The following is a 24,267-nucleotide window of genomic DNA, read 5'->3' as shown; positions in this document are numbered from 1 at the left end:
TCTGAAAGATTTTCTAATGGGAGCTCAAATGTGTCGTGTTAATGCCCATGTTCCCCCTCGATCGTTTAAAAAAAGTCACAAAAAACCCTTAGATACAAAGATATGGAATTTTTTTGTTCTACATTTACAGTAGATTGCTTTGGCAGTGGGAAGCAAGAAATTTAAAAAACTGAACGGTTTAGCCTGATTCTCTCCACTCATACGGAGTATTTTTGTTTGTTTGGCGTTTGCAGTTGGCTGCTTTATTATAAGGCGGGTACGGGGAGGGGGTGGTGGAACAAAAGTAAATCTGAAAGATTCTCGCAGATACAGAGTATTTTTGCTCGAGTTTCACATTTAGCACCTGGTTGCTTTCAGGAATCCAGGGGGCGGGAAATGTAAGGTTTGCCCCATCTCCCTACACACAGACGTTGAATGTTTCTGCTTGAGTTTCGCAATGGGAAGCTGGATTGCTTTAAGCGCCATCGGTTGGGCGGGCGGGGTGGAATAAATTTGCCTTTCCTGAGTTTTGGAGGTGGGGCAGGTTGAGCGCTGCCCTTCCCTCGGTGTCAGAGCTGGGGGAAGATTACTGTTAATAAAATGTGAGGCTGGATGAACACAGCAGGCCAAGCAGCATCTCAGGAGCACAATGCTCCTGAGATGCTGCTTGGCCTGCTGTATTCATCCAGACCCACATTTTATTATCTTGGAATTCTCCAGCATCTGCAGTTCCCATTATCTCGGAAGATTACTGTTGTTGACTTTGCAACTGGTCCCTGTCCTTTAGCGCGGGGGGTGTCACGTGGCCTGGCTGCTGACGTGTGCACGGCTGACGTGTGCAGTGGGCGCCCGGCTGGCTGTTTGGCTGCTTTTCCTCCCCGGACTTGCTCATCATTTCACAGTTACTGCAGCTCGACCTTCCCTCTCCCTCTCTCCATGGATGCCCCCGACCAAGGTACAGAACCGTCGCCATTCCGACGCGCAGATGGCCCTTGTTCCTGCATCTGTTAATTATTTCAGAAACGTTTGTTCGAGTATGTGTGCGCTTCAAGCTTGGCTGCTGCCCCAGCCGGAAATCACAGGGATCCAGGCATCAGGCACAGGAAGGGGCTTAGGCCAAGGCTGAACTCAGAACAACAAGCCGCATCAGCTGTACTTGAGATTACTGTAGTTTTTCGCTGGCAGTGGTAACTAATCAACGAACCTTCCATTTCTTTCTCTTCTCTTTTTAGTAACACTCCTCTGTCGAAGTTTAGCGAAGAGAAAATTGAAACAGAATGCAGGTTGCAGGAAGGCATAAGTTTATTTTGATTTCCCCCCACCCCCCAACGCAGTTCCGATCCTATTTGATTTCATCCGTGCTTTGATCTTCTACCAAAAACATGTTTGATTTGTCCACCGTGTAAAATGGAGTTTTTTTTATAGGGAGATGGAAAAATCGAGAAATATGTTAAGAATAAATTATTCCTGCCACAAACCCATAGTGGTAAAAGTTGAGCCTTCCTTTAAAATGATCCTTCCCAATGCTCTTGTTTTGAAGCACGGCTGTGGCTTGACAGTGTTTTTGAGAGCAGGAAAACAAGAAAGTCTTTAAAACTGACGAAGATGTGACTGGAAAGGCAAGCAATCTACAAGTATTTCTTTGAGAACATGAAAATTTGGAGGCAACTTTTTCGCACAAATATCGTCATCTTTAGCAGAATAGATACCGGAACTTGTTATAATCCATTAAGTGATTTATCGGTTAAGCCTCTGAAACACGTGATGAAATACTTCAGACAATTGAGGTGGTATGATTTGTCAGCCTATCCAATTGAAACAAAAACATAAAATGACTACTTGTTTTACTTAAAATTGCCTTTAATTCGTAAGGAAATGAAGTAAATTTAAAGAGATGCTGCTCCTTAACTCGACACTAAAATATTCACTGTTCTAAACCAATGCTAATAACTTGCATCCGCATAGAGAAATCTTTGCATTGTGTTGAACTTTGCAATTGTGGCATTCCCCCTCTTGTATTAGAAGAACTGCTTAGTTTGTGGAACAAGAGTTCAACATTGCAAAAACAAATTCCATCTGCATTTGTGTTTTAATTTTTTTTAATATGTGATACATTTTGAGAATTCTGTTTAAGTTTCTGAACCCATTAATGTAAAAGAAGCATAATTACTATTGAATTTGTTCTGCACTGATTCACTATCAGTTCACTCCAATCTAAATGCAAACGTATCCTCACGTGAAAAAGCCTCAATGTTGTCAGCAAGTCAGAACAAGCAGTGACTCATCTTATGACAGTGTAAGATCAACAAAAGTCTGCTTCTTTGATAATGGTGGAATTCTGAAAGTTGGTTCTTTTGGGCGTTTGCAAGAGAACGTAGAACAATACAGCGCAGAACAAGCCCTTCGGCCCTCGATTTTGTGCCGACCTGTGAACTAATCTAAGCCCCTCCCCCTACACTGTCCCATCATCATCCATATGCTTATCCAAAGAAGTGGGAGCATAATTGTAATTATTGTTGGTGACTTTATTCCAGTTGTTAAAGCTCTACATGCAACACAACTAGCCTGCTGATTGTATGTTTATGTTCAATTTTGTGTTGGGTGCAATAGGAAGTTAGCAGTGCTCATTTAGAATCCCTGAGACATTGCAGATGTGCCCACAAATAATGATTTCTTTCTAGCACAATAAAGCAAGTAGAGATATTGAACACCAACAAACTGTCTATAATTTATTAAATGTGAAGACTTCTCAATAGAATGAGGTTCTTGAAGCTACAAGTGTTTCTTGAGCTCTTGTTTCAATAGGCCTTTGTAAGGAGGTTTAAGAAGACCTGACAATGCTGAATTTCCTTTGCAAAATGTCCTTCAGAAAGCTAAATGTGATTGTTACAAGAAGTTTCCGGTGAGGGCTTTACAATAGTGCTATTATCTTGCCACAGTTTAGTGTGGTAATAGTTGTAACATTCAAACAGCAAAGATTGCATTTTACAGAAAAGCTGTGACAACACTGAATAATAGATACAACATTTTCTTCAGCTGTGAAAAAGAAATTCCCGAACTGGAAATGTGATTTAGTTTCCTAGTATTACACACAATGCCTTTCTAATTGAAATTGGTGAATGAAAGCTTTCAGATTTGGTAGAATATCAGGATTTTTTCTTTTAATTTCATTTTTATTTCCTAATTTGTGTTACCTGTCTAAATGTTAAATCATGCTATGTGTTAAGCTGTCCTTTCAGCATCTTGCTTTTATTCTGGTGTGAGGCTAGCCAACAATCAGAAAAAAAACCATGTGTGATTTCAAAACTCAGTCCAATTGGTTTATCCTCTGTCGTACAAGTATATATTGTTCCTTGTATAGGTCAGAGTGTAGCAATATGAAATGGAGATTCCTGACTGCCATCCTGAGCTCAGATTTGTTGTGACAAGTTTGTTGTCATATTGAGATCTACTGTAGACTTGGATCTGTTTGTCTGATTGACTTAATTGTGGTATAAGTGGCACTCTTACACACTCAGATCAAAAGGCTCTGCTGTAAAGTGTGATGTTTAAATTGTGTAATGAGATGTCCATAAAATTGTAAACTCTGGAAAAATTACAAATAATGCATTGACCCTTCATATGGTCAAAATAATTTGGTAGGAAATGTAGGGTCTGCAGTTTGATTTCTTAAAATTTAGATGACTTTACCACCCTGTTTAGACGTTATGACTCATGTCTTGAGCTCCTCTCACCTATCCCCTCCTCCCACCTCAAGCTGCACCTCCGTTTCCTACCTACTAATCTCATCCCGCCCCCTTGACCTGTCCGTCCTCCCCGGACTGACCTATCCCCACCTTACCTCCCCACCTATACACTCCTCTCCACCTATCTTCTCTGTCCATCTTCAGTCCACCTCCCTTCTCTTTGCCTATTTATTTCAGAACCCTCTCCCCATCCCTCTTTTCTGATGAAGGGTCTAGGCCCAAAACGTCAGCTTTTGTGCTCCTAAGATCCTACTTGGCCTGCTGTGTTCATCCAGCTCCACACTTTATCTTGAACCTACACCACCTGGCCCAGAAGTAGGGGCAGTGCCATCGCACTTCAAGAACCCTCCTTACATTTAGGCAGATATTATTTGTGGGTGGTACACAGTTGTACATTCTACTTCATTTTTGTGTATTGTGCTTTGTGTGGGCAAAAAAATTGTAAAATGTTCAACCTTCTTTGTTATTAATGGATAAGTTTTACCGTCTGTCCTCTTCTATTTATTTTTCTGAACACTCAATCTGTGTTCTTCTGATACTGTTTTAGCAAAATTTTTGTATTCGCACCTTCTTCCTGTTCCATTCCCAAATGTTAGTCTTCTACTTATTAGCTAGCTGTGCATGAATGCCTAAAGAGCAGAATAATTGATGCAAGATTTTGTACCCGGCTCAGTGTGCTTACGGTGGCATGCTGTCCCCCTGTTTGCAGCAGTCGTGCTTGGGTTCATTGTTAGAGCTTGAGTCCTGTTTCGAGCTGTTTACTTGTTTGTTTGATTGCCTGTTATAGATATCAACCTTACCTCTCCCAACAAAGGTCTGCCTGGAAACATGACTGATGTGCCTGTAGATACTCCTGCAAGTGGAGATGGAGTTGTTGTACTATCTGAAGCTGAAACTGAGGAGCTCCGCAGTGAACTTTGCAAGGTACAGTTGACAGTATGAAGTAAACACAATTCTGATGTCAGTGGAACTCTCACGTCACAGTGCAGTTTTCTTTGGGGATTTTTTGAAATCCGTGCTGTGACTTTTTATTTAAAAGGCTGGACCAACAGGGGCTTGTGCCAAGTGTTTTGTCATTAGTCTAGTGTTCTATAAAGTAGGTAACAAGGTTAAGATGTAATGCTGTATAAGATATTAATTTATGACATTTGTTATACCTTCCCTGGAAATGTCACGGAGGCAGTTCAAATGTGGCATTTGAGAGGGCATTGGATTTCTTTGGATGATAATTGTGTGAAGGGATATGGGGAAATGACAGGAAATTGGCAGTAAATAATAGAGCTGGTGCAGGCATGATGGACCATATGGCTTGCTTCTGCACATGAATAACAATGTGATTCAAGATATTTGCTGAATTTTATTGCCTTTTTAACTGAGTCGCAAAGTAATGTGCTTTATGTAACTTTGTGGTTTTGAGCTGAGTTAAAGTCAAGCTCAATATGTGAACATCACAAATAGCTTTTAGAAATATTTACTTGAGATTCGTGCCGATGAAATCACCTGTTAATTGTTTTGTTCATTGACGTTTTTATTGATTTACCAGATTGTTGTTTGTTTTTGGCTATGCGTTGAAGTTTTAAATAAATTAATCAAATAATCACTAACAGTTTACCAGAAAATTGAGTAATTCCTCTTGCTGACTTGGGGTTGTGCAACATGATTGTTTGAATTTGACAGCTTGCAAGTTAATGAGTTGGTTATATTTAAGTTGGGTGTGGTGCGACTGCAACTAATGGCTGTTCCTAACTATGGAAAACCAGAATCTCTCAATTACCACCTCCATATCGTCATCATCTGATAGTTAAAGTCAAAATGTCAATGTATGCTTGGATGATGTTTTGCAATCATTGCTGGATTTGTGACTTTTGATCTGTTGCTAGTTATTTTGCATGATTGCTGCGCGGTCTGTTTCTAAAATGTAGACAATCCAATCGTGGCAAAAATATCACTGATAATCATGGAATGATACGCATTTCTGGGTTTTTCTAATATGGCACTGTCTCAGTGCAGATTGGCCTGTGTAAAAGAAAAGTGTTCTTTTTGAAATTCTAAGTAGTTTTTGAGTTCAGTACAGCATTGTGCTCTGTTTCCACTTCCTGCGATAGGCTGTTCTTTAGTTGTACAGTCAAAATAGAAACTGTTCATCCATCAAGATTCCTCAATGTTTTTTTTAATCAGCAGCAACAATTCTGATCCTATCTGCTTGGCATACTTCTCCAAATTCCAAGTAATATGTGGAACTAAAAATTAAGAGGCATTATTGTCTAAATGTATGTTCAATTTCCTCACAGTTTGAATAATTGCTGGTGTGTATCATATCATTCTAGCTGCCTACAAGGATTTCGGGGTGGGGTGGGTGTGGGAATGAGAGACAAGTGCCACAGATTAGTAACCAGGGCAGGCTTTGCATGAACATCTTGTGGAATAACACTGCTGATTCAATAGATTGCTTAATCTACCTAATAGACTGAAATACATTTTCAACTTCAAAAAATTCAAAAAAAATTGAAGACCGCGTTTTAACCTATTTAATTCTTGTTTCCCTAACAATTCTGATTGCCACACTATAGGAAGGATGTTCTTAAATTGGAGAGGGTTCAGAAAAGATTTACCAGGATGTTGGTTCGAAAGGAGTGTTTGAGCAATAAAAATAGGCTGGATAGGCTAGGACATATTTCATTGGAACGTACGAGGTTGAGGGTGACTTTTATAGAGGCTTTTCAAATCATCGGGGGGCATGGATAAGGTGAGTAGCCATGGTCTTTTCCCTGAGGTGGAGTTCAGAAGTAGGGGGCATATTCTTAAGGTGAGGAGAAAGATTTTAAAAAAGATGAGGGCCAACTTTTGGTAAACTGAAGTGGTTTTGTAAAGAATGAACTGCCAGAGGAAGTGCTGAGTGAGAGTACAGTTGTTATAGCATTTTAAAAGACATTTGGAAAAGTACTTGAATAGGCAAGGCTTGGAGGGATGTGGGCCAAACGCAGACAGGTGGAACAACCTTGTTTTGGGAACCAAGTTGGCAGAGACTAGTTGGACCATGCGGTCTGTTTCCATGGTGCATGATTGTGTACATCTGATGTTACATAGAAATTATAGGAGCAGGAGGCGGCCAATTGGCCCTTTGAGCCTGCTCTGCCATTCTTCATGATCATGGCTCATCATCCAACTCTAGCCTCATACTGGCTGTATTTCCTTTTGATCCCATTCGCTCCCAAGTGCGATACCGAGTCACCTCTTGAATACGTTCAGTCTTTTGGCATCAACTGCTTCCGCAGGCTCACCACTCTCTGGGTGGAAAAAACAAAGTCTCCTCATCTCCATCCCTCTGTCATGCTGTGACCTCTGGTTCAGGACAAACTCACCATTGGGAACATCCTCCCTGGATCTACAGTGTCCAGTCCCATTAGAATTTTACGAGGGCCCCCCTAGTTTGCTTGAACTCTAGCAAAAACAATCCCAACCTAGTCAATCACTCTTCATACATCAGACATGCCATCCCTGGAATCAGTCTGGTAAACCTTCACTGCACTCCCTTGAGACCATGAGCGTCCTTCCTCAGTAAAGTATACCAAAATGCCCCGCACTCTTCCAGGTGTGGTCTCATCAAGGCCCTGTACAACTGCAATTACACATCCCTGCTCCTGTACTCAATACCTCTTGCAATGAAGGCCAAATTACCACTTGTCTTTACCGCCTGCTGTACCTGCATACTTAGCTTCAGCGCTGGTGCAAAAAGGACGCCCAGGTCCGACTGTGCACCCCCCCCCCCCCCCCCCCCCCGAATTACAGCCATTCAGGTAGCAATCTTCCATCTTGTTTTTGCTTCCGAAGTGAATAGCCTCCCCTTTATCCAAATTATACCGCATCTGCCATTGATTTGCCCACTCACCCAACCTGTTGAGATCATGCTGAAGGATCTCTGCATCCTCGTCAGAGTTCACCCTCCCAGCCAACTTGCTATCATTTGCAAACTGAGAGATGTTACATCTTGTTCTCTTATCCAAATCATTATTAGCTATTGTGAATAACTGGGGTCCCAGCATTGATCCCTGTGACACCCCACTAGTTACTGCTGCCAATTTGAAAATGACCCATTAATTCCTACTCTTTGTTTCTTCCAATGCCAACCAGTTTCCTATCCATCTCTGTACACTTTTCCCCAATCCCGTGCGCTTTAATCTTGCACGAAAATCTCTTATGTGGGACTTGGTCAAGTGCTTTCTGAGAGTCCAAATATACTACATCAACTGGTCCTCCTTGTCAACTGAGTTAATTCTTCATAGAATGCCAACAGATTTGTCCAGCATGATTTCTCCTTCATCAATCCATGCTTGCTCTGTCTGATCCTGCTACTGTTTTCTAAATGCTCTGCTATAAGATCCTTGACAATGGATTTGAGACTTTTCTCCACTACCGATATTAGGCTCACCAGTCTGTAACTTCCTGTTTTCTCTCCACCTTCCTTTTTACACACTTCGGAGTGGCATTCGCTACCCTCTAATCTGCAGGGACTGTTCAAGTCTGTAGAATCCTGCAAGATTATCTCAATGAGCAGCTTTAAAATTACTCCATTGTAGCAATCAACTTTTTATTCTTTAGTGACTCCAGACTTAATTCTTCCTTGTGAATCTGGAAGAGAAATTCTGGTGCTGATACTGTATGATAAATGGCTTCCTGAAGCCAATTCTGAATCTACACCCCTCCCCTTGCCTGTTTGTTGCCATATTGATGCTTTATTTTTAAGTGGGTATTTGCTTTTGAAGCTCTACAAATTTTGAAAATTTGGCTTTGTTCTGCAGTAGATTCAATGGTAATTATAGCAACCCAATGTGGTGATATTGTATATGGATAAATCTGGTTTTATACCTGATCTGTTCTGCATTAGGTTGATTTGTCATGCGCCTCTTAAGCTGGAGCAGGCTTGAGGCCAGGGGGAACAGAAGGTTAAATTCAGATTTTATGCCTGGTTGCTACATATACAATCCCTACTGAAATGGTTGTGCCCACACATCAGGTGAGATCTGAAGGTCCTACCTATCTGAATTTATCTTCCAACATCTAAAACTCAGTCTGCTTCATACATGATATCAGCTGAATGAGAGAATGCCTGGTTGCTAGTACTTTCTGAATTTTATTCTAACATGAATCACTTTCTTTGGGTGGAGACAGGAAGGAACATAGACTCAGCAACTGTTCCCTTGGCTAGTAACAGGATGTTCCTGTACTTTTTTTTTCCCTTTCCTTTTTGGCCCCCTGAGTAATTGATTAACTGACTGCGGGGAGCCGTACTGCTCTTGGAGATCTGACAGGCTTTTTTAGTTTGATTATGTGGAAGTAGCCTTTTTCCTCCTCAAATTTCATATATTTTTCTCAATGAGCAACTTTAAAATTACTCCATTGCTGTTTTTATGAGGTGGAGTTCAATAGAATTTGATGTGTGTTAGAGAAGGTGCATGTTTTCGTGTGGGAATTTGTTAGAGGAAACGACCTTTGAAGTGTATTGCAAATTAGTATTGCATTGAAGATGATTATGTTTTCATCGCTGGATATTGATTGTAACTTTGAGCAGTGAAAGTCCTCCTGCTGAACCAGTTTATTTAAGGAAGCCCCTGTGCTGGTTGAATATCTGTCTTTGTAGAATGATCTGTACAGTTGATATTTGTGTGCTTCAGAATTGAATCTGATGTTAATTTTTGCAGTGAACATTCTGTTTACCAGAAATTTGCAAATATTTAATGCTCACTGAGCATTTTGTGGCTTTGCGACTACCTTGAGTGATTTCCAAAACCACCTCTGCACATAATATTCATTTCAAGGATTTGTTCCAAATGTTGCTTCCTTATCTGGGGGTCATGAACTATGTACAGATTAATATAGGGATTGGTAATAAACATTTTATCAGGATTGTGGAAAAGGCACTTAAGCCAAGTGTTTGAAATTTATTTTGCTGCCTTTAGTAGGAAAGCCTCCTTACATATGTGTTTACTGAAAAAAGCAGTTGATTATTTGAGAGTGAACTTTGTGGACTTTTTTTCTGTAGGTTGAAGATGAAATAGCAACACTGCGACAGGTGCTAGTTGCCAAAGAAAAACATGCTTCCGAGATCAAAAGAAAGTTGGGATTGACACCTTTCACTGAGCTCAAGCAAAACTTAAGCAAAAGTTGGCAAGATGTACAAGCATCCAATGCGTGAGTAGTTGGAATGTAGAACTAGAATTTTCTCCTTTGTTTACCATTCTTTATGAATAGTATCATGGTATCTGACTGAGTGCACTCAGTGTCTAAGACATATGTGGAAGAGATTGCTTGCTATTAGCTGGTTGGTGCCCTGCCCTTTCCTCCCCTTCTTAGGATTTGCATTTGTGAATTACATGATGTACAATCGATAAGAATACTAAAATGTAGTATTTTTGAACAGTGAAACATTTTTAGTTTCAGCTCAATATCGGGCTTTTTAATTTTGTTTGTTTAGTGAACAACGTTTTATTGTGCTTCATCAATGTGCTTAAACCGCCAACTTCTGTCGAGCATCCGCTTTCAGTGCTAATTTTTATGGCCATGACTATCACTTTGAATTTTCCAACATGAGGAAACTGTTTTTGGAAATTTAGGTTTCAGTCTTTTACCCACAAGGATAAAACTCTTGCAGCTAATTGTAGATTCCAACTTTGTTCATTACCAACAATGTTAATGTACTGTGCAGTTTAGCTTTAGGATCTACTCATGCATAGAATTATTAACAATTTCCTTCAGACCAGAGAATAGACTGCGGATAGTTTTGGGTGTAACTTATTTTCTTTGCTATTTCTCATAACAATTATTGTAAAGATTACAGTATTTTCACGGGTTCTGTCTCTGTGAATTATTTTGAGGGACCTGGGATAGTGAAGTGGAGGCTGGGACCTTGGCCAGGAGTGGGGGCACTGTGGAAGTTTGTGTCAGTAGCGAGGATAAAGGCCTGTACCATTTGCTCATCCTTTTAGTCGTTACGTGAAGGGAAGGCTATGGGAGAATGTAGCAGAAGAGGGTTGCTGCAAAGAACAGAACAACTTCAAACTAAAATGAAAACTTTGTTGTGCAGGGGCTTTCCATCCAAGCAACTGCTTCCTTTCATGAGCGTGATAACAGCTTTCTTTCTGCTTTTACAAAATGGGATACATAGGCAGCATGTAATCTTAGAAAAGACAGTTGAATAACGTGTGTGTGTGTGTGTTTCATGTGACGAAGTGAAAAAAATCAATGTCAAGGACAAACAAAATTGTGCATCCTTACTTTTTATTTCTGTCTGCTCACTGTTTTCTCCATGTTGCAAAGGTATTCTTGTTTGCTACTGGCACTGATTAGCTCAGTTCAAATTATTTAAAGAATTTCCCCTTCCTATGAGTTGTTATAATTGTACTTTTTAAGCTGCTAAATTACTTTTTTCACATTATAGAACAGTCAGTTCAGCAGCATAATTGGTGCACTTACGTAAAGACAAAAATGTCGCACCCAATGGCCAAAACTCTGTTTTTGTCACGTTATTTAATAAATGCAACAACATTTCAATCATGTTTTGGAAATGCTGCTACAGATAAGTACATTAATCTTTCTTCAAATTGTTTTTAACTTTGGTAACTAACTAGGAAGAATGGCATGTCCATGTCACCTGTTGAGTGCTTTGTGTGTTATACTTACGGTGAAAAGCAATTTTATTAACCTGTTCTGATTTTCTCTTTGAACTGTTCAATTTGCTGAATAAGAAGGAGCATGAGCCTTCATGAAAACACTGCTTTGGATTTTTTTTGTCCAAAAAAAGTCGTTGCTTTAGTTTGATTTGAGTGGGAAATTGAAAAAAAAACATTTCCAGTAGATAAAGGATCTACTGACAATTTGGACTTTTCATGTTGTATATTGCATCATCTTCCATTCCTAGGTTGTTTACAACAAACTTGTTACATTGTGTGATATAGCAGCTTGCTAGGTTGATTCACATTGCACAATCTAATCAGTCCTAAATTGATGAACATGTGAAGAAAAGTATGGCACAGTTGTAGTATCCCTACCTCTGTACCAGCAGGGCTGTGTTCAACTTCCCCCTGCTCCAGAGGTATATCATAACCCTTCTGAGCAGGGTTGATTTTTTTAAAAAATGTGTATAATATTAAGTTTCAGCATCTTGTGTTGCATTGGTTGTGTTCCTACCTCTGAGCTAGGGGTCCAGAGTTCATGCTCCATCAGCCTCAGAGGTATGTATAACATCTTTTAAATAGGCTGGTCCAAAAATATTTGCAGTTAAAGAATCACAATGGGGAAAGTGTCACAATCTCTTAAAGATTTGGAATTATGAACAAAACCCTTTTCTTAAAATAAAAATTAGATGCTCTTGTCCCATCTTTGGACTGCTAGAAAGCTAGGATCACTTGTTTCAGGCATTTTAATATGAACAGTGCTTGGTTAGTTAGTGTTGTGAAACCACCATTTTCCTGTAGCTCCTTGAAATTTGAATAACATTTGAACTGTTTTTGTTTTTTTTAATCTTGATTTGTGAAGATTTTGCGTGTCCTTTTAATGGAGTATACGCTAGCTCACGTAGATAGTTTCTGCAGCTATTGTCATTTGGCTCACTTGATTTGCAAATGATCAGAGTAACACCTGCTCTGGAAAAATACTTGAAATTATGCTGTATTCCCAGTAGGTTCGGTGAATTTCCAATGTAATTTAAGCTTCTTAAAAACACAGAATCTGCTCAGACATTTTCATCTTTTACTCCATTGGTGGACAGCCTAAATAAAATCTTTTGGATAGACAATTTGTTTTCTTCCCGCACTCGCTCCAAGTAAAGGCTTTTACTTCATTTTATGACATAAATTCTTTAGCTTTTGTTTGTTTCATGTGCTGTTTATTTCAGTTTTATTTGTACCTATTTTGATTGCATTGAGTTTGCTGCTTTCTGTTTTTTTAACGTACCTTTTTTTCTTTGGTCTGAGCAAAATGGGTTGACTGTGCGCTCTGTTAGTATAAATTTTAAATTTATTGGTGAGGCTTTTCTACACTTAACTATGGTGTTCCGGTGCAGTAGCTTGGTGATTGAGTAAAATGCTAGCAAGTAAGTTTTTCGCTCAATATGTCCCAGAAGATTTGATTGACTCACCTTCCAGGATTAGTATCCAGACTGACACTGGTGAACTACCAACCAGGTTGGAAGAAACAAAAACAATGGCATCAGCTGACAGTTTCAATTCAATAATAAGGTATTAGAAACTGCAGCACATAAATAGACCACTCCACTTATGTGTAACTTTTCAGATTTGATCTAGGGATTCTGATCCCGTATTCATGCTCTTTTTTTGTTCTGAACATTGAACTTGTCTAACGAAGCATTAGCCTAATTTTTCACTTCAAATGATGACACAGTTATGTTTTTATATAAGACCATAAGACATAGGAGTGGAAGTAAGGCCGTTCGGCCCATCAAGTCCACTCCGCCATTTAAATCACGGCTGATGGACATTTCAACTTCACTTCTTCCGTGCACTCTCCCCGTAGCCCTTGATTTCTTTTGAGATCAAGAATTTGTCGATCTCTGCCTTGAAGGCATCCAACGTCCCGGCCTCCGCTGCACTCCGTGGCAATGAATTCCACAAGCCCACCACTCTCTGGCTGAAAAAATGTCGTCTGCTTTCAGTTTTAAATTTACCCCGTCTAATTTTAAGGCTGTGTCCACGGGTCCTAGTCTCCCCGCCTAACGGAAACAACTTCCTAGAGTCCACCCCTTCTAAACCATACATTATCTTGTAAGTTTCTATTAGATCTCCCCTCAACCTTCTAAACTCTATTGAGTACAATCCCAGGATCCTTAGCCGTTCATCATACGTTAAACCAGGGATCATCCGTGTGAATCTCTGCTGGACACGCTCCAGGGCTAGTATGTCTTTGCGGAGGTGTGGGGCCCAAAGTTGGTTCATTAAGAAGTAATGCTAACATTATATGTCAAATTCAGACTACTAACACTTGTTGCTGTTGTGTCAGAGTAACAGTGAAATTCACTGGGCATTTGTCATGTGACATCATACCATTTCAGCTCTTTTGGTTGGGAGTTAAAATTTTAATGAACTATAGTTCATCATTCAACTTGTAAGAAAACCAATGTAAATTTGAGCTGTCCCCAATTTTTAGTTTACAATGTACAGTAATTTAATTAAATTAAGGCCAAAGTTAGGCTATACCTGTGCTTCTTTGCTATGCGAATCTTGAGCCTTCTGTAATGCTGGAAATGTCATATACTGCAGTACTTGTGGGTAAATCTTTGGGACGATATTGCAAAAACTTGTGCCAGGTAAGGAAGGAAATTGTGTGACCCCCTTGCAGAATATTTGCCTCATCTATGAGTACAGGTGAGGTGCCTGATGACTGGAGGTGGCAAATGTTTTACCTCCTAAAGGATGTATGGAGAAACCTGGGTACTGTAGACCTGCGAGTCTGACTTTGGTTGTGGGTAAATTGTTGGAGGTGATTATAAATGGTAGGATTTATGGATATTTAGGGAGGCAACAATTGGGTAGTGATAGCCAGCATGATTTTCTGTGAGGGAAAATAGTACCTTATAAACTTTTTTTTTGAGGAAATTACCAAAAAGATTGGCAGAGCTGTAGATGTTTGGATTTCAGTAAAGGTTTTGACAGGGTTTCACATGGTAGACTAATTAGTAAAGTTAGTTCTTATGGGATTCAGGGTGAGTTTGCCAATTGGATACATAATTGGCTTAATGGCAGGAGACAGGGGGAAATGGTGGAGGGTTGCTTTTCAGACTGGAGGCCTTAGCCAGTGGTGGTCTATGGGGTTCAGTTCCTGGTCTTCATTTGTTACTTATATAAAATTATTTGGATGAGAATGTAGAAGGTATATTTAGTAAGTTTGCGAAAGACCAAAATTGGTAGCATAGTAGACAGTGAAGACTACCCAGGGATTTTGATCAAATGGGTCAATGGGCTGAAAAACGGCAAATGGAGTTCAACCTGGGCAAATGAGATATCACATTTGGATACAACAGACAAGGGTAGGGCTTATACAGTTTTGGTAGGGTCATGGGTGATGTTGTAGAACAAAGGGAACTGGGATGGAGGTACATAATTCTTTTGAAATTTGTCACATATAGACAGGGTGGTTAAAAAGATATTTGGCACACTTGCCTTGATTGCAGTGTCCTTAGGAAGTCACGTTGAAGTTGTACAGGACATTGAGGCCTTTTGTGGGATACTTTGTGTCCAGTTCTGGTTGCCCAGTTATAAGACGTACATGATCAAGCTGGAGAGTGTTCTGAAGAGATTTGCCAGGATGTTGTTGGATATGGAAAGTTTAAGTTATAAGGAAAGGCTGAATAGGCTGGGATTCTATATTTTTGCCACTGGACCATAGGAGGTTGACAGACGACCTGAAAGAAGTTTATAAAATAATGAGACATGTAGATGGTATGAACATGATTTCTTTTTCCCTCGGATGGGGGATTTCAAGACTCGGGGACATGTTTTTAAGGTGAGAGGAGAAAGATTTAACTATGACATGAGATGAATTTTTTTTTAAACACAGCATGGTTTGTGTGTGGAATGAACTTTCTGACAAAATGGTGGATCCAGATACAGTTAGACCATTTAAAAGACGAGGTCCATGAATAGGAAAGATTTGGAGGGATATGGGCCAGGAGAAGCTAGGTGCGATTGGTTTACTCAGAATTTGTTTAGCATGGAGTGGTTTGACCAAAGGTCTGTTTCCTTCGTTTATGATAGACTTGTGACGTGAGCATGAGAGGCTGAAATACTTGAGCACGTCTGCCTGTGGCACTGGCTCAGTAACCCCCAGGTGGGAGTGCAGACTTGAAATATGATGAATTAGTCAAACATTTGGAGCACAGTATCCCCAAGATACTGTGCCGTTGGTGTCCCAACACCTGCAGATGTACGTTGTCACCTACAAAACATGGAAGTGCAAAACATGGGCTTGTTCAGGCTGACAGGTTACATACACACAATTATTAGTGTGTACATTTTCACCAGGATTTTGGTCAAAAAGAAACAGGTGCATTTACTTCATGCCTTTTCAAGACCACAGAGGATCTGAGAACTGCATAGTGAAAGTGGAGGGGCAAGTACTTAAGTGTAGCCAGTGTTAGAGTGTAGGAAACATGGTAGCCAGTTTGTACACAGCTGCTACAAACAGCAGTACAAATGTTTGTAATGATCGTGGTTAGCTTGTTTTAATGCTGTTTAATTGTTGGAAGTGTTGTGTTTTAGTTATTTAGGTGATGGGACCCCAACTGCTTATTTGAGTAGACGGTCATCAGATGAGTGCCCTTTTTAGTACGAATTCATTCTGGGTAACTTGTAACCACCAATTAACATCACCAAAAGTATTTGTGGAATGTTGCTGAGACTTAATTGGCAGTGTTTGTGTGGGGGGAAAATTGAATGTGAAGATGCTTGCATGTTCTCCCTTTCTCATCTCATTCTCTTATTCCCTCTTTTTATCTCCTTCCTTTCACACTCACACTCAGTCTCTCGGGCTCCCTGCCTCTATTGCTCTCATTGTACCCTGTAGCCACTGTGCTTCTTGCTCTCCCACTCTGCTTTCCCACCCCCACCATGCCCTTCTCTTTTTTTCTCTCTCTCGCCCACCCCAGAACACTGAACAGCTTGTTGATTACTAGACATAATAAATGGTTTGTTCTTTGAGGAGATCTCATATTTGACCTGTCCTTTCCCATTCTCGGTGCCTTTTAGAAGAAGTCAGAACAAGAAAAGTTGGATTTTCCTGCAGTAACTTTAATGAATAAAAACAAGCTTATGGGATGAACAGTTTGCTACAGTGCCCCTGTCAATATTGGACCACATCTGGCTTCCCAGCCAAGAGTCAATAGGAATTATCCAAGCCTTCACTGTTTCTTTTGCTGCTGGCAAGTTGTTACTTGACAACAACATGGTGCCAAATGTGCATATTTTTTGCTTGGGCCACTTTCACCTGGCACGTGTGGGGTAAATAGACAGTTAACTCAACTCCTGTCTTTCAGTTCCTGCCTACTATCTACAAAACACAAGGAGCCTGATGGAATACTTTCCATTTGAATGGATAAGTGCAGTTCCTACAGTACTCCAGAAGCGTGACATCATCTAGGATAGAGCACCCCTGTTCGAGCTTTCCATGTTTACTCCCTCCGGCACTGTGTCCAATTTATAAGATGCCCTGCAACAACTCAGTGAGGTTTCTTAGAAAGCGGCTTCCAAGCCAGCAACTTCTGCCACCTGAAAGGGAAAGGGCAGCCCATAGATGGAATCACTACCACTTTGCTTGCTTCCTACAGACACTACTTGGAACTATCACCTATCCCTTCCTTTGCTGAATCAAAATCCTGTGACTCGCTCCTAAAATCTCACAGACTGCAATGGTTTAAGAAGGCAGTGCATTACCCCCTTCTCAGGGCAGTTTGGGGTGAACAATAAATGCTGACATAGCCAACAATATCCACATCCAGTAAGTGAATAAACTAATGAAAAAACTGAGCCTATTTTGACTAGGTAGTTACTTCAGATAAATCTCCTCCTAAAACAGACAGCCTGCTGTCATTGTGTCTAGCTCACGAAATAGTACACAAACTGTGTTCAAGTGATAACCTGCGAGTCTGTTGTGTGAAAAAAGACTGAATTCTGTGGAAGAAAATTAATAGAACAAGGCAATAATTTGTTCTTATGTTACTGCCTTGGTGTCCTTGGGTAAAAGAAAAGAGAAACAGCGCTTAGAACATAGAACAGTACAGCACAGGCCAGGCCTTTTGGCCCACAATGTTGTGCTGAAATTTTACATTAATCCTAAGGTCGATCTGACCTCCATCCCCACCTTTATACAATCATCCATATGCCTATCTAATAACTGCTTAAATGCCCCTAATGAGGCTGACTCCATTACCCGCTCCGACAATGCATTTCATGCCCCTACCACTCTGAGTAAAGAACCTACCTCTGATGTCTCCCCTGCATCTACCTCCACTCACTTTAAAACTATGCTTCCTCGTAATAGCTGCCTCCACCCTAGGAAAAAGTCTATGGCTGCCCACTCTATCTATGCCTCTGATCATTTTGTACACCTCGATTAAGTCACCTCTCATCCTTCTTTGTTCTGAAGAGAAACGCCCTAGCTCTTCCAACCTTTGCTCGCAAGACCTTCCCTCCATTCCAGGCAACATCCTGGTAAATCTCCTCTGCATCTTTTCCAACGCCTACACATCTTTGCTGTAATGAGGCCCTCGGAACTGAACGCACTACTCCAGATGTGGTCGAACCAGGGTTTTGTATAGCTGGAGCATACCTTCACAGCTCTTGAACTTAATCCCTCTTTTACTGAAAGGCAACACACCATACACCTTCTTAACAGCTCTATGCACCTGGATGGCAGCTTTCAGGGAACTGTGAACGTGAACCCCAAGATCCCTCTGCTCCTCCACACTGCCAAGAATCTTTCTGTTAACCCTGTATTCTGCTTTCAAGTTTGTCCTTCCAAAATGAATCACCTCACACTTTTCAGGGTTAAATTCCATCGACCACTTCTCAGCCCAGCTCTGCATCCTATCACTGTCCCTTTGTAACCTAGAATAGCCCTCTGCACTCTCCACAACGCGACCCACCTTCGTATCGTCCGCAACTTTGCTAATCCACCCTTCCACTGCTTTATCCAAATCATTTACAAAAATCACAAACAGAAGAGGACCCAGGACAGATTCTTGTGGTACCCCACTCGTAACTGAGCATCATGTTGAATATTTTCCATCCACTACCACCCTTTGTCTTCTAAGGATCAGCCAATTCTGAATCCAATCTGCCACATTTCTCCCTATCCCATGCCCCCTTACTTTCTGCATGACCCTATCATGGGCAACCTTATCGAATGCCTTGCTTAAATCCATGTATACCACATCTACTGCTCCATCTTCATCCATGCGTTTGGTCACCTCTTCAAAGAATTCAGTAAGGTTAATGAGACATGATCTACTCGCAAATCCATGCCGACTATCACGAATCAAACTGTGTGCCTTTCCATGTGATCATAAATGGTGTCTCTCAGCCCTTTCAATTAATTTGCCCACCACTGACGTAAGACTAACTGGCCTGTAATTTCTCTATTCCCTTTTTTGAACAACGAAATGATGTTTGCCCCTCTCCAATCTTCCGGCACAATACCTGTGGACAGTGAGGATGAAAAGATGGTCACCCAAGGCCCAGTGATCTCTCTCTTCCCTCACTTCCCATAGAATCCCTGGATAAATCCCATCAGACCTAGGGGACTTAGCTATGTTCAATTTCCTCAAAATTCCTAGTACATCTTCCTTACTAACATCAACCTCTAACCTACCAGCTTGTTTCACACTGTCCATAAAACCACAAGACCATAAGATGTAGGAGTGGAAGTAAGGCCATTTGGCCCATCAAGTCCACTCCGCCATTTAAATCATGGCTGATGGGTATTTCAACACCACTTCCCTGCACTCTCCCTGTAGCCCTTGATTCCTTTTGAGATCAAGAATTTGTCGATCTCTGCCTTGAAGACATCCAACGTCCTGGCCTCCACTGCACTCTGTGGCAATGAATTCCACAAGCCCACCACTCTGGCTGAAGAAATGTCGTCTCATTTTAAATTTATCCCCTCTAATTTTAAGGCTGTGCCCACGGGTCCTAGTCTCCCTGCCTAACGGAAACAACTTCCTAGCGTCCACCCCTTCTAAGCCATACATTATCTTGTAAGTTTCTATTAGATCTCCCCTCAACCTTCTAAACTCTATTGAGTACAATCCCAGGATCCTTAGCCGTTCATCATACGTTAAACCAGGGATCATCTGTGTGAATCTCTGCTGGATACGCTCCAGGGCTAGTATGTCCTTCCTGAGGGGTGGTGTCCAAAATTGGACACAATATTCTAAATGGGGCCTAACCAGAGCCTTATAAAGCCTCAGAAGCACATCGCTGCTTTTATATTCCAACCCTTTTGAGATAAAGGACAACATTACATTCGCTTTCTTAATTACAGACTCTACCTGCAAGTTAACCTTTAGAGGATCCTGGACCAACACTCCCAGATCCCTTTGCACTTCTGATTTGCAAATTTTCTCACCGTTTGGAGAATAGTCCATGCCTGCATTCTCTTTTTTCCAAAGTGCAAAACCTCACATTTACTCACATTGAATTTCATCAGCCATTTCCTGGACCACTCAATTGTCCTCCTCAATTGGTCACCCTCGGTTGTGAATACCGAAGACAAGTACTCATTAAGGATCTCTCCTATCTCTTGAGGCTCCATGCACAAATTCCCTTTACAGTCCTTGATCGGCCTTATCCTTTCTCTTTCTCTGGTCATTCTCTTATGTCACTGTCTCTTATGTACATGTCAAAAGCGTTGGAGTTTTCCTTCAGATGGCAGTACTTGGTTGGCAAACTATTGCCAACACCACAAAGATAGGAGACTAGAAAATCTGTTCAAGTAGTGTTGATTTGAGGTGGAGGGGGAAATGTTTAGCCCGTACAGCATGATGGGAGTTTCAAAAACTGACCAGCACTCAGTCCAATTAGAAAGCTATTTATTGAGCTTGAGTAAGTATCAAAATGAGAGGCAAAAGTGTTTGTGTGGGTTGAGTTCATTAAATTAACTAACTAAACTAGTTAAGCAACAAGAGGGTTAACTATATTCACTGAATTACTTCATAGCATTATGGAGATGTAGTGTGGAAACAGACCCTTTGATCCAACTCATCCATGCTGACCAGATATCCTAAATAAATCTTGTCTGATTTGCCAGCATTTGGCTGATATCCCTCTAAACCCTTCCTATTCATATGCCCATCCTAATGCCTTTAAAATGTTGTAATTGTACCAGGCTCCACTACAACTTCTGGCAGCTCATTCTGTACATGCACATCCTCTGCATGAAAATGTTGCCCCTTCGGTCCCTTTAAAATTTTTCCCCCTCAGCTTAATCCTCTGCTGTCTAGTTTTGGACTTCACTGCCCCAGGGAAAAGATATTGTCTATTTACCCTGTCTGTGCCTGCCATGATCTTATGAACCTCCAAAATGTCACCCTTCAACCTCCAATGCTTCAGGGAAAATGGCCCTCCATGTAGCTCAAACCCTACAACCCGCCAACATCCTTGTAAATCTTTTGAAAGGGTTTTGAAGTCTCTCAATATTGTTCCTATAGCAGGGAGATCAGAGTTGCATGCAATATTCCAAGAGTGGCCTAAGCCATGCCCTGCAGTTCATTGTTAAAACTGAGACTGGATCAAAGTGAAGGTTTGAAAATGGCGTAAAGTTAGGAAGGAAGTACAAATTGAATTGAAAGGTCTAAAATGTTAGTCAGAGACCTGAGTGAGTCTGAAATACAACTGTGGTTAAAAGGAAAAGCTTGCATGTAAAGAGAGGGCTTTTTTTTTTGTTCAATCTTTGATTGCACTTAAAATGACATTTGCGTGTATTGAAATATAAAATTACGTCAAGTTGCTGAGTGTCTAAATATTTGTGATGTGACTATAAAGGGCTCATTTCAGGCTGCTTATGCTTTTTAAAGGATCATGTTTATTGTATACCATAAAATAGCTGTAAAATAAACAATATTAACTTTCACACACTTGAATTTCATGCATGTGCAAATGCAGTGAAGTGTGAGGGTAGATTAAGCAACTTAAGTCCAGCAAAGTTTGGAGTGGTATCAAGGTCTTGAAGGGTAGTGACTTGGCTGGCTTTAGGCTAAATGCTGGTTCTTTGGGGTTTGGTGCTAACACGCTTTACATCTGTATATTGATGTTTTATTTGTCGTTCTGGAAATTCTAACTGCTGAGTCAAGTTCTTCAAAATTTGCCTGTGACATTTATAGTCAAAGTTAGGGGCAGCACGGTAGCTCTGTGGTTAACACGGCTGCCTCACCGCGCCAAGGTCCTAGGTTCGATTCCACCCTCAGGTGACTCTGTGAGGAGTTTGTACATTCTCCACGTGCCTGCGTGGGTTTCTTTCTGGTGCTCGGGTTTCCTTCCACAATCCAAAGGTCTGCAGGTTCGGTGGATTGGCCATGCTAAGCTACCTAAATTACCTCAACTTGCAGGTTGAGTCCTTGATTAAGAAAGCGCATGTTATGTTGTCATTTACCTCAAGAGGGTTGGAATATAAAAGCAGCGATGTGCTTCTGAGACTTTATAAAGCTCCTAGTTAGGCCCCATTTAGAATACCGCATGCAATTTTGGGCTCCACACTTCAGGAAAGATATACTGGCACTAGAGCGTGTCCAGCGGAGATTCACACAGATGATCCCTGGAATGGTAGGCCTAACATACAATGAATGGCTGAGGATCCTGGGATTGTATTCATGAGAGTTTAGAAGTTTGAGGGGAGATCTAGTAGAAACTTAGAAGATAATGTATGGCTTAGAAAGGGTGGATGCTGGGAAGTTGTTTCCGTTAGGCAGGGAGACTAGGACCTGTGGGCACAGCTTTAGAATTCGAGGAGGTCAATTTAGAACGGAAATGAGGAGACATTTCTTCAGCCAGAGTGTGGTAGGCCTGTGGAATTCATTGCCACGGAGCGCAGTGGAGGCCGGGACGTTAAATGTCTTATTGATAAATTCTTGATCCCCCAAGGAATCAAGGGCTGCGGGGAGAGTGAAGGGAAGTGGAGTTGAAATGCCCATCAGCCCCGATTAAATGGCGGAGTGGACTTGATGGGCTGAATGGCCTTACTTCCACTCCTATGTCTTATGGTCTTACCCTGTTGTGTTCAGGGATGTGTAGATTAGGTGGGTTGTAGGGGGATGGGTCTGAGGGGGATGCTGTGAGGGTCAGTGTGGACTTGTTGGGCCAAGGGGCCTGTTTCCACACTGGTGGGATTTTGTGAAAAGAAATCCCACAACACCAAGTTATAGTCCAACAGAGAATACAAGGTGTAGAGCTGGATGAACACAGCAGGCCAAGCAGCGTCAGAGGGTTATGAAGGCTGATGTTTCGGGCCTAGACCCTTCTCCAACAGGTTTATTTGAAAACGCAAGTTTTGAGAGCTGCAGCCCTCCTTCAGGTTCCAAAAACTTGTTTTCAAGTAAACCTGTTGGACTATCACTTGGTGTCTTCTGATTTCGTCCCCTAGTCCAACACTGGCACCTCCACATCATGTATAGTCAAGACAGCAGACTGGGCTCAAAACCTTTTAAGCTTGATGGAGAAAGGAGGTGCTTGCTCATAATCGTATTCAGCACCTCACTTTCTTTTACACTGCTTTGCAGAGAAAATAGTGCTTAAACACAGAGGGCTATGTCGTATGGTTTTATGGATCCTATCACTCCAACTGCTCAGTGATTCAATATTGCCAAGGCTCATGGATGCTATTCATCTGGTTTAGATGATTGAATTATGTCTGTATGCATTCTTCTGAGTCAGAGCCCCATTGTTCAAGTGATTACAAATGGTGGTTTGTCCCCACACAGTTAAGTATCCAGGTTAGCGTCAGGATGCCTTGCTAATAGGGTAGGAGTTGGCCCCTATCTGTACTCATCCAAGATGATTGTTTCTGATGAAGCTATGCAGACAGATTGTCTGCTTGAGTGCTGTGGAATGTAGAAGGTACAGTGATGTAAATGTTTAGCCATCTTTTGATTGTGGTTTTGAAGTCACTGGCTTCAGTATTTTTAAAAGTTGAATTAATTTCCAGTAAGTAAATTTAAAAGAAAAGAGTTAAAATGTATGTGTCTTATGAGCCTTTCCAAACATTGAGAATGAGTTGACATAAATTTTGAACAAGGGAAGAACTGAAGGTTTGGTGGCTTAAACTAGCTCCCACTCGGGCCAAAATCTTTGATGCAAGTTGTCAACTAGGACTGTCAAAGCTGCACCTTTGAAATAATATTAGTGTCATCTTCAACATTACAGCCTTTTCATAAAGTTTTCCTTTGTTCTTCTTTTGAAATAATTTTATGATCTGCTGAATAAATTCTCTTTATAGCTACAAAAGTAGCATCTGGAAAAAATTGAAGATTTGAATAAGACAATCACTCAGTCCAAAGTGTGAGTGATCTTTCAATAGTTTAGAAATGGGTGCAAGTGAGCTGGGACAGAATTATGGGTCTATCTGTTCGGAGAACCTTGTTTACTCATCACGTTGCAAACTACTCCCTGAAATTAACATTAAAACCAATTGTAGTGAGATAGTAGGAACTACAGATTCTGGAGAATCTGAGAAAACAAGGTGTAGAGCTGGATGAACACAGCAGGCTAAGCAGCATCAGAGGAGCAGGAAAGCTGATGTTTCAGGTCTAGACCCTTCAGAAAATGTGAGAGGTTCTAGACCCGAAACGTCACATTTCCTGCTCCTCTGCTGCTTAGACTGCTGTGTTCATCCAGCTTTACACCTTTATCTCTTAGTTAAATCAGTTGCCTTATTTAATCAAAAACACACATTCTTATCCACTCAGCAGCTAAGGATGACGTTTTTCACTGTTCAGTTCAGCCATATATAAAAAGAGCTTGTAATTCAGTCCTTGGACTGCACTGAA

At 41.0% G+C, this 24,267-nt stretch overlaps 1 protein-coding gene across 10 annotated transcripts in view; it reads left to right on the top strand.

The window, feature by feature from the left end:
• Positions 1-789: 789 nt before the first annotated feature.
• The window catches only part of tpd52l2b (tpd52 like 2b), a 52,209-nt gene continuing 28,731 nt past the window's right edge, over positions 790-24,267 (top strand). For 5 of the 10 annotated variants that reach the window (XM_048549930.1, XM_048549932.1, XM_048549929.1 and 2 more), the window contains exons 1-3: positions 791-934; positions 4,513-4,649; positions 9,766-9,914. In XM_048549930.1, coding sequence (XP_048405887.1) covers positions 916-934; positions 4,513-4,649; positions 9,766-9,914 — 305 coding nt within the window. In that variant the 5' untranslated portion in view covers positions 791-915. Of the gene's footprint in view, positions 935-4,512; positions 4,650-9,765; positions 9,915-24,267 lie in introns of all 10 variants that reach the window. The other 5 variants (XM_059652799.1, XM_059652798.1, XM_048549934.1 and 2 more) reach the window with 3 other exon arrangements.

The sequence above is a fragment of the Stegostoma tigrinum genome, chromosome 19 (assembly GCF_030684315.1).
Source record: "Stegostoma tigrinum isolate sSteTig4 chromosome 19, sSteTig4.hap1, whole genome shotgun sequence".
Classification (NCBI taxonomy): Eukaryota; Metazoa; Chordata; class Chondrichthyes; order Orectolobiformes; family Stegostomatidae; genus Stegostoma; species Stegostoma tigrinum.
Note: the sequence above shows the minus strand (reverse complement) of the source record. Positions and strands in the feature narration are given on the sequence as shown.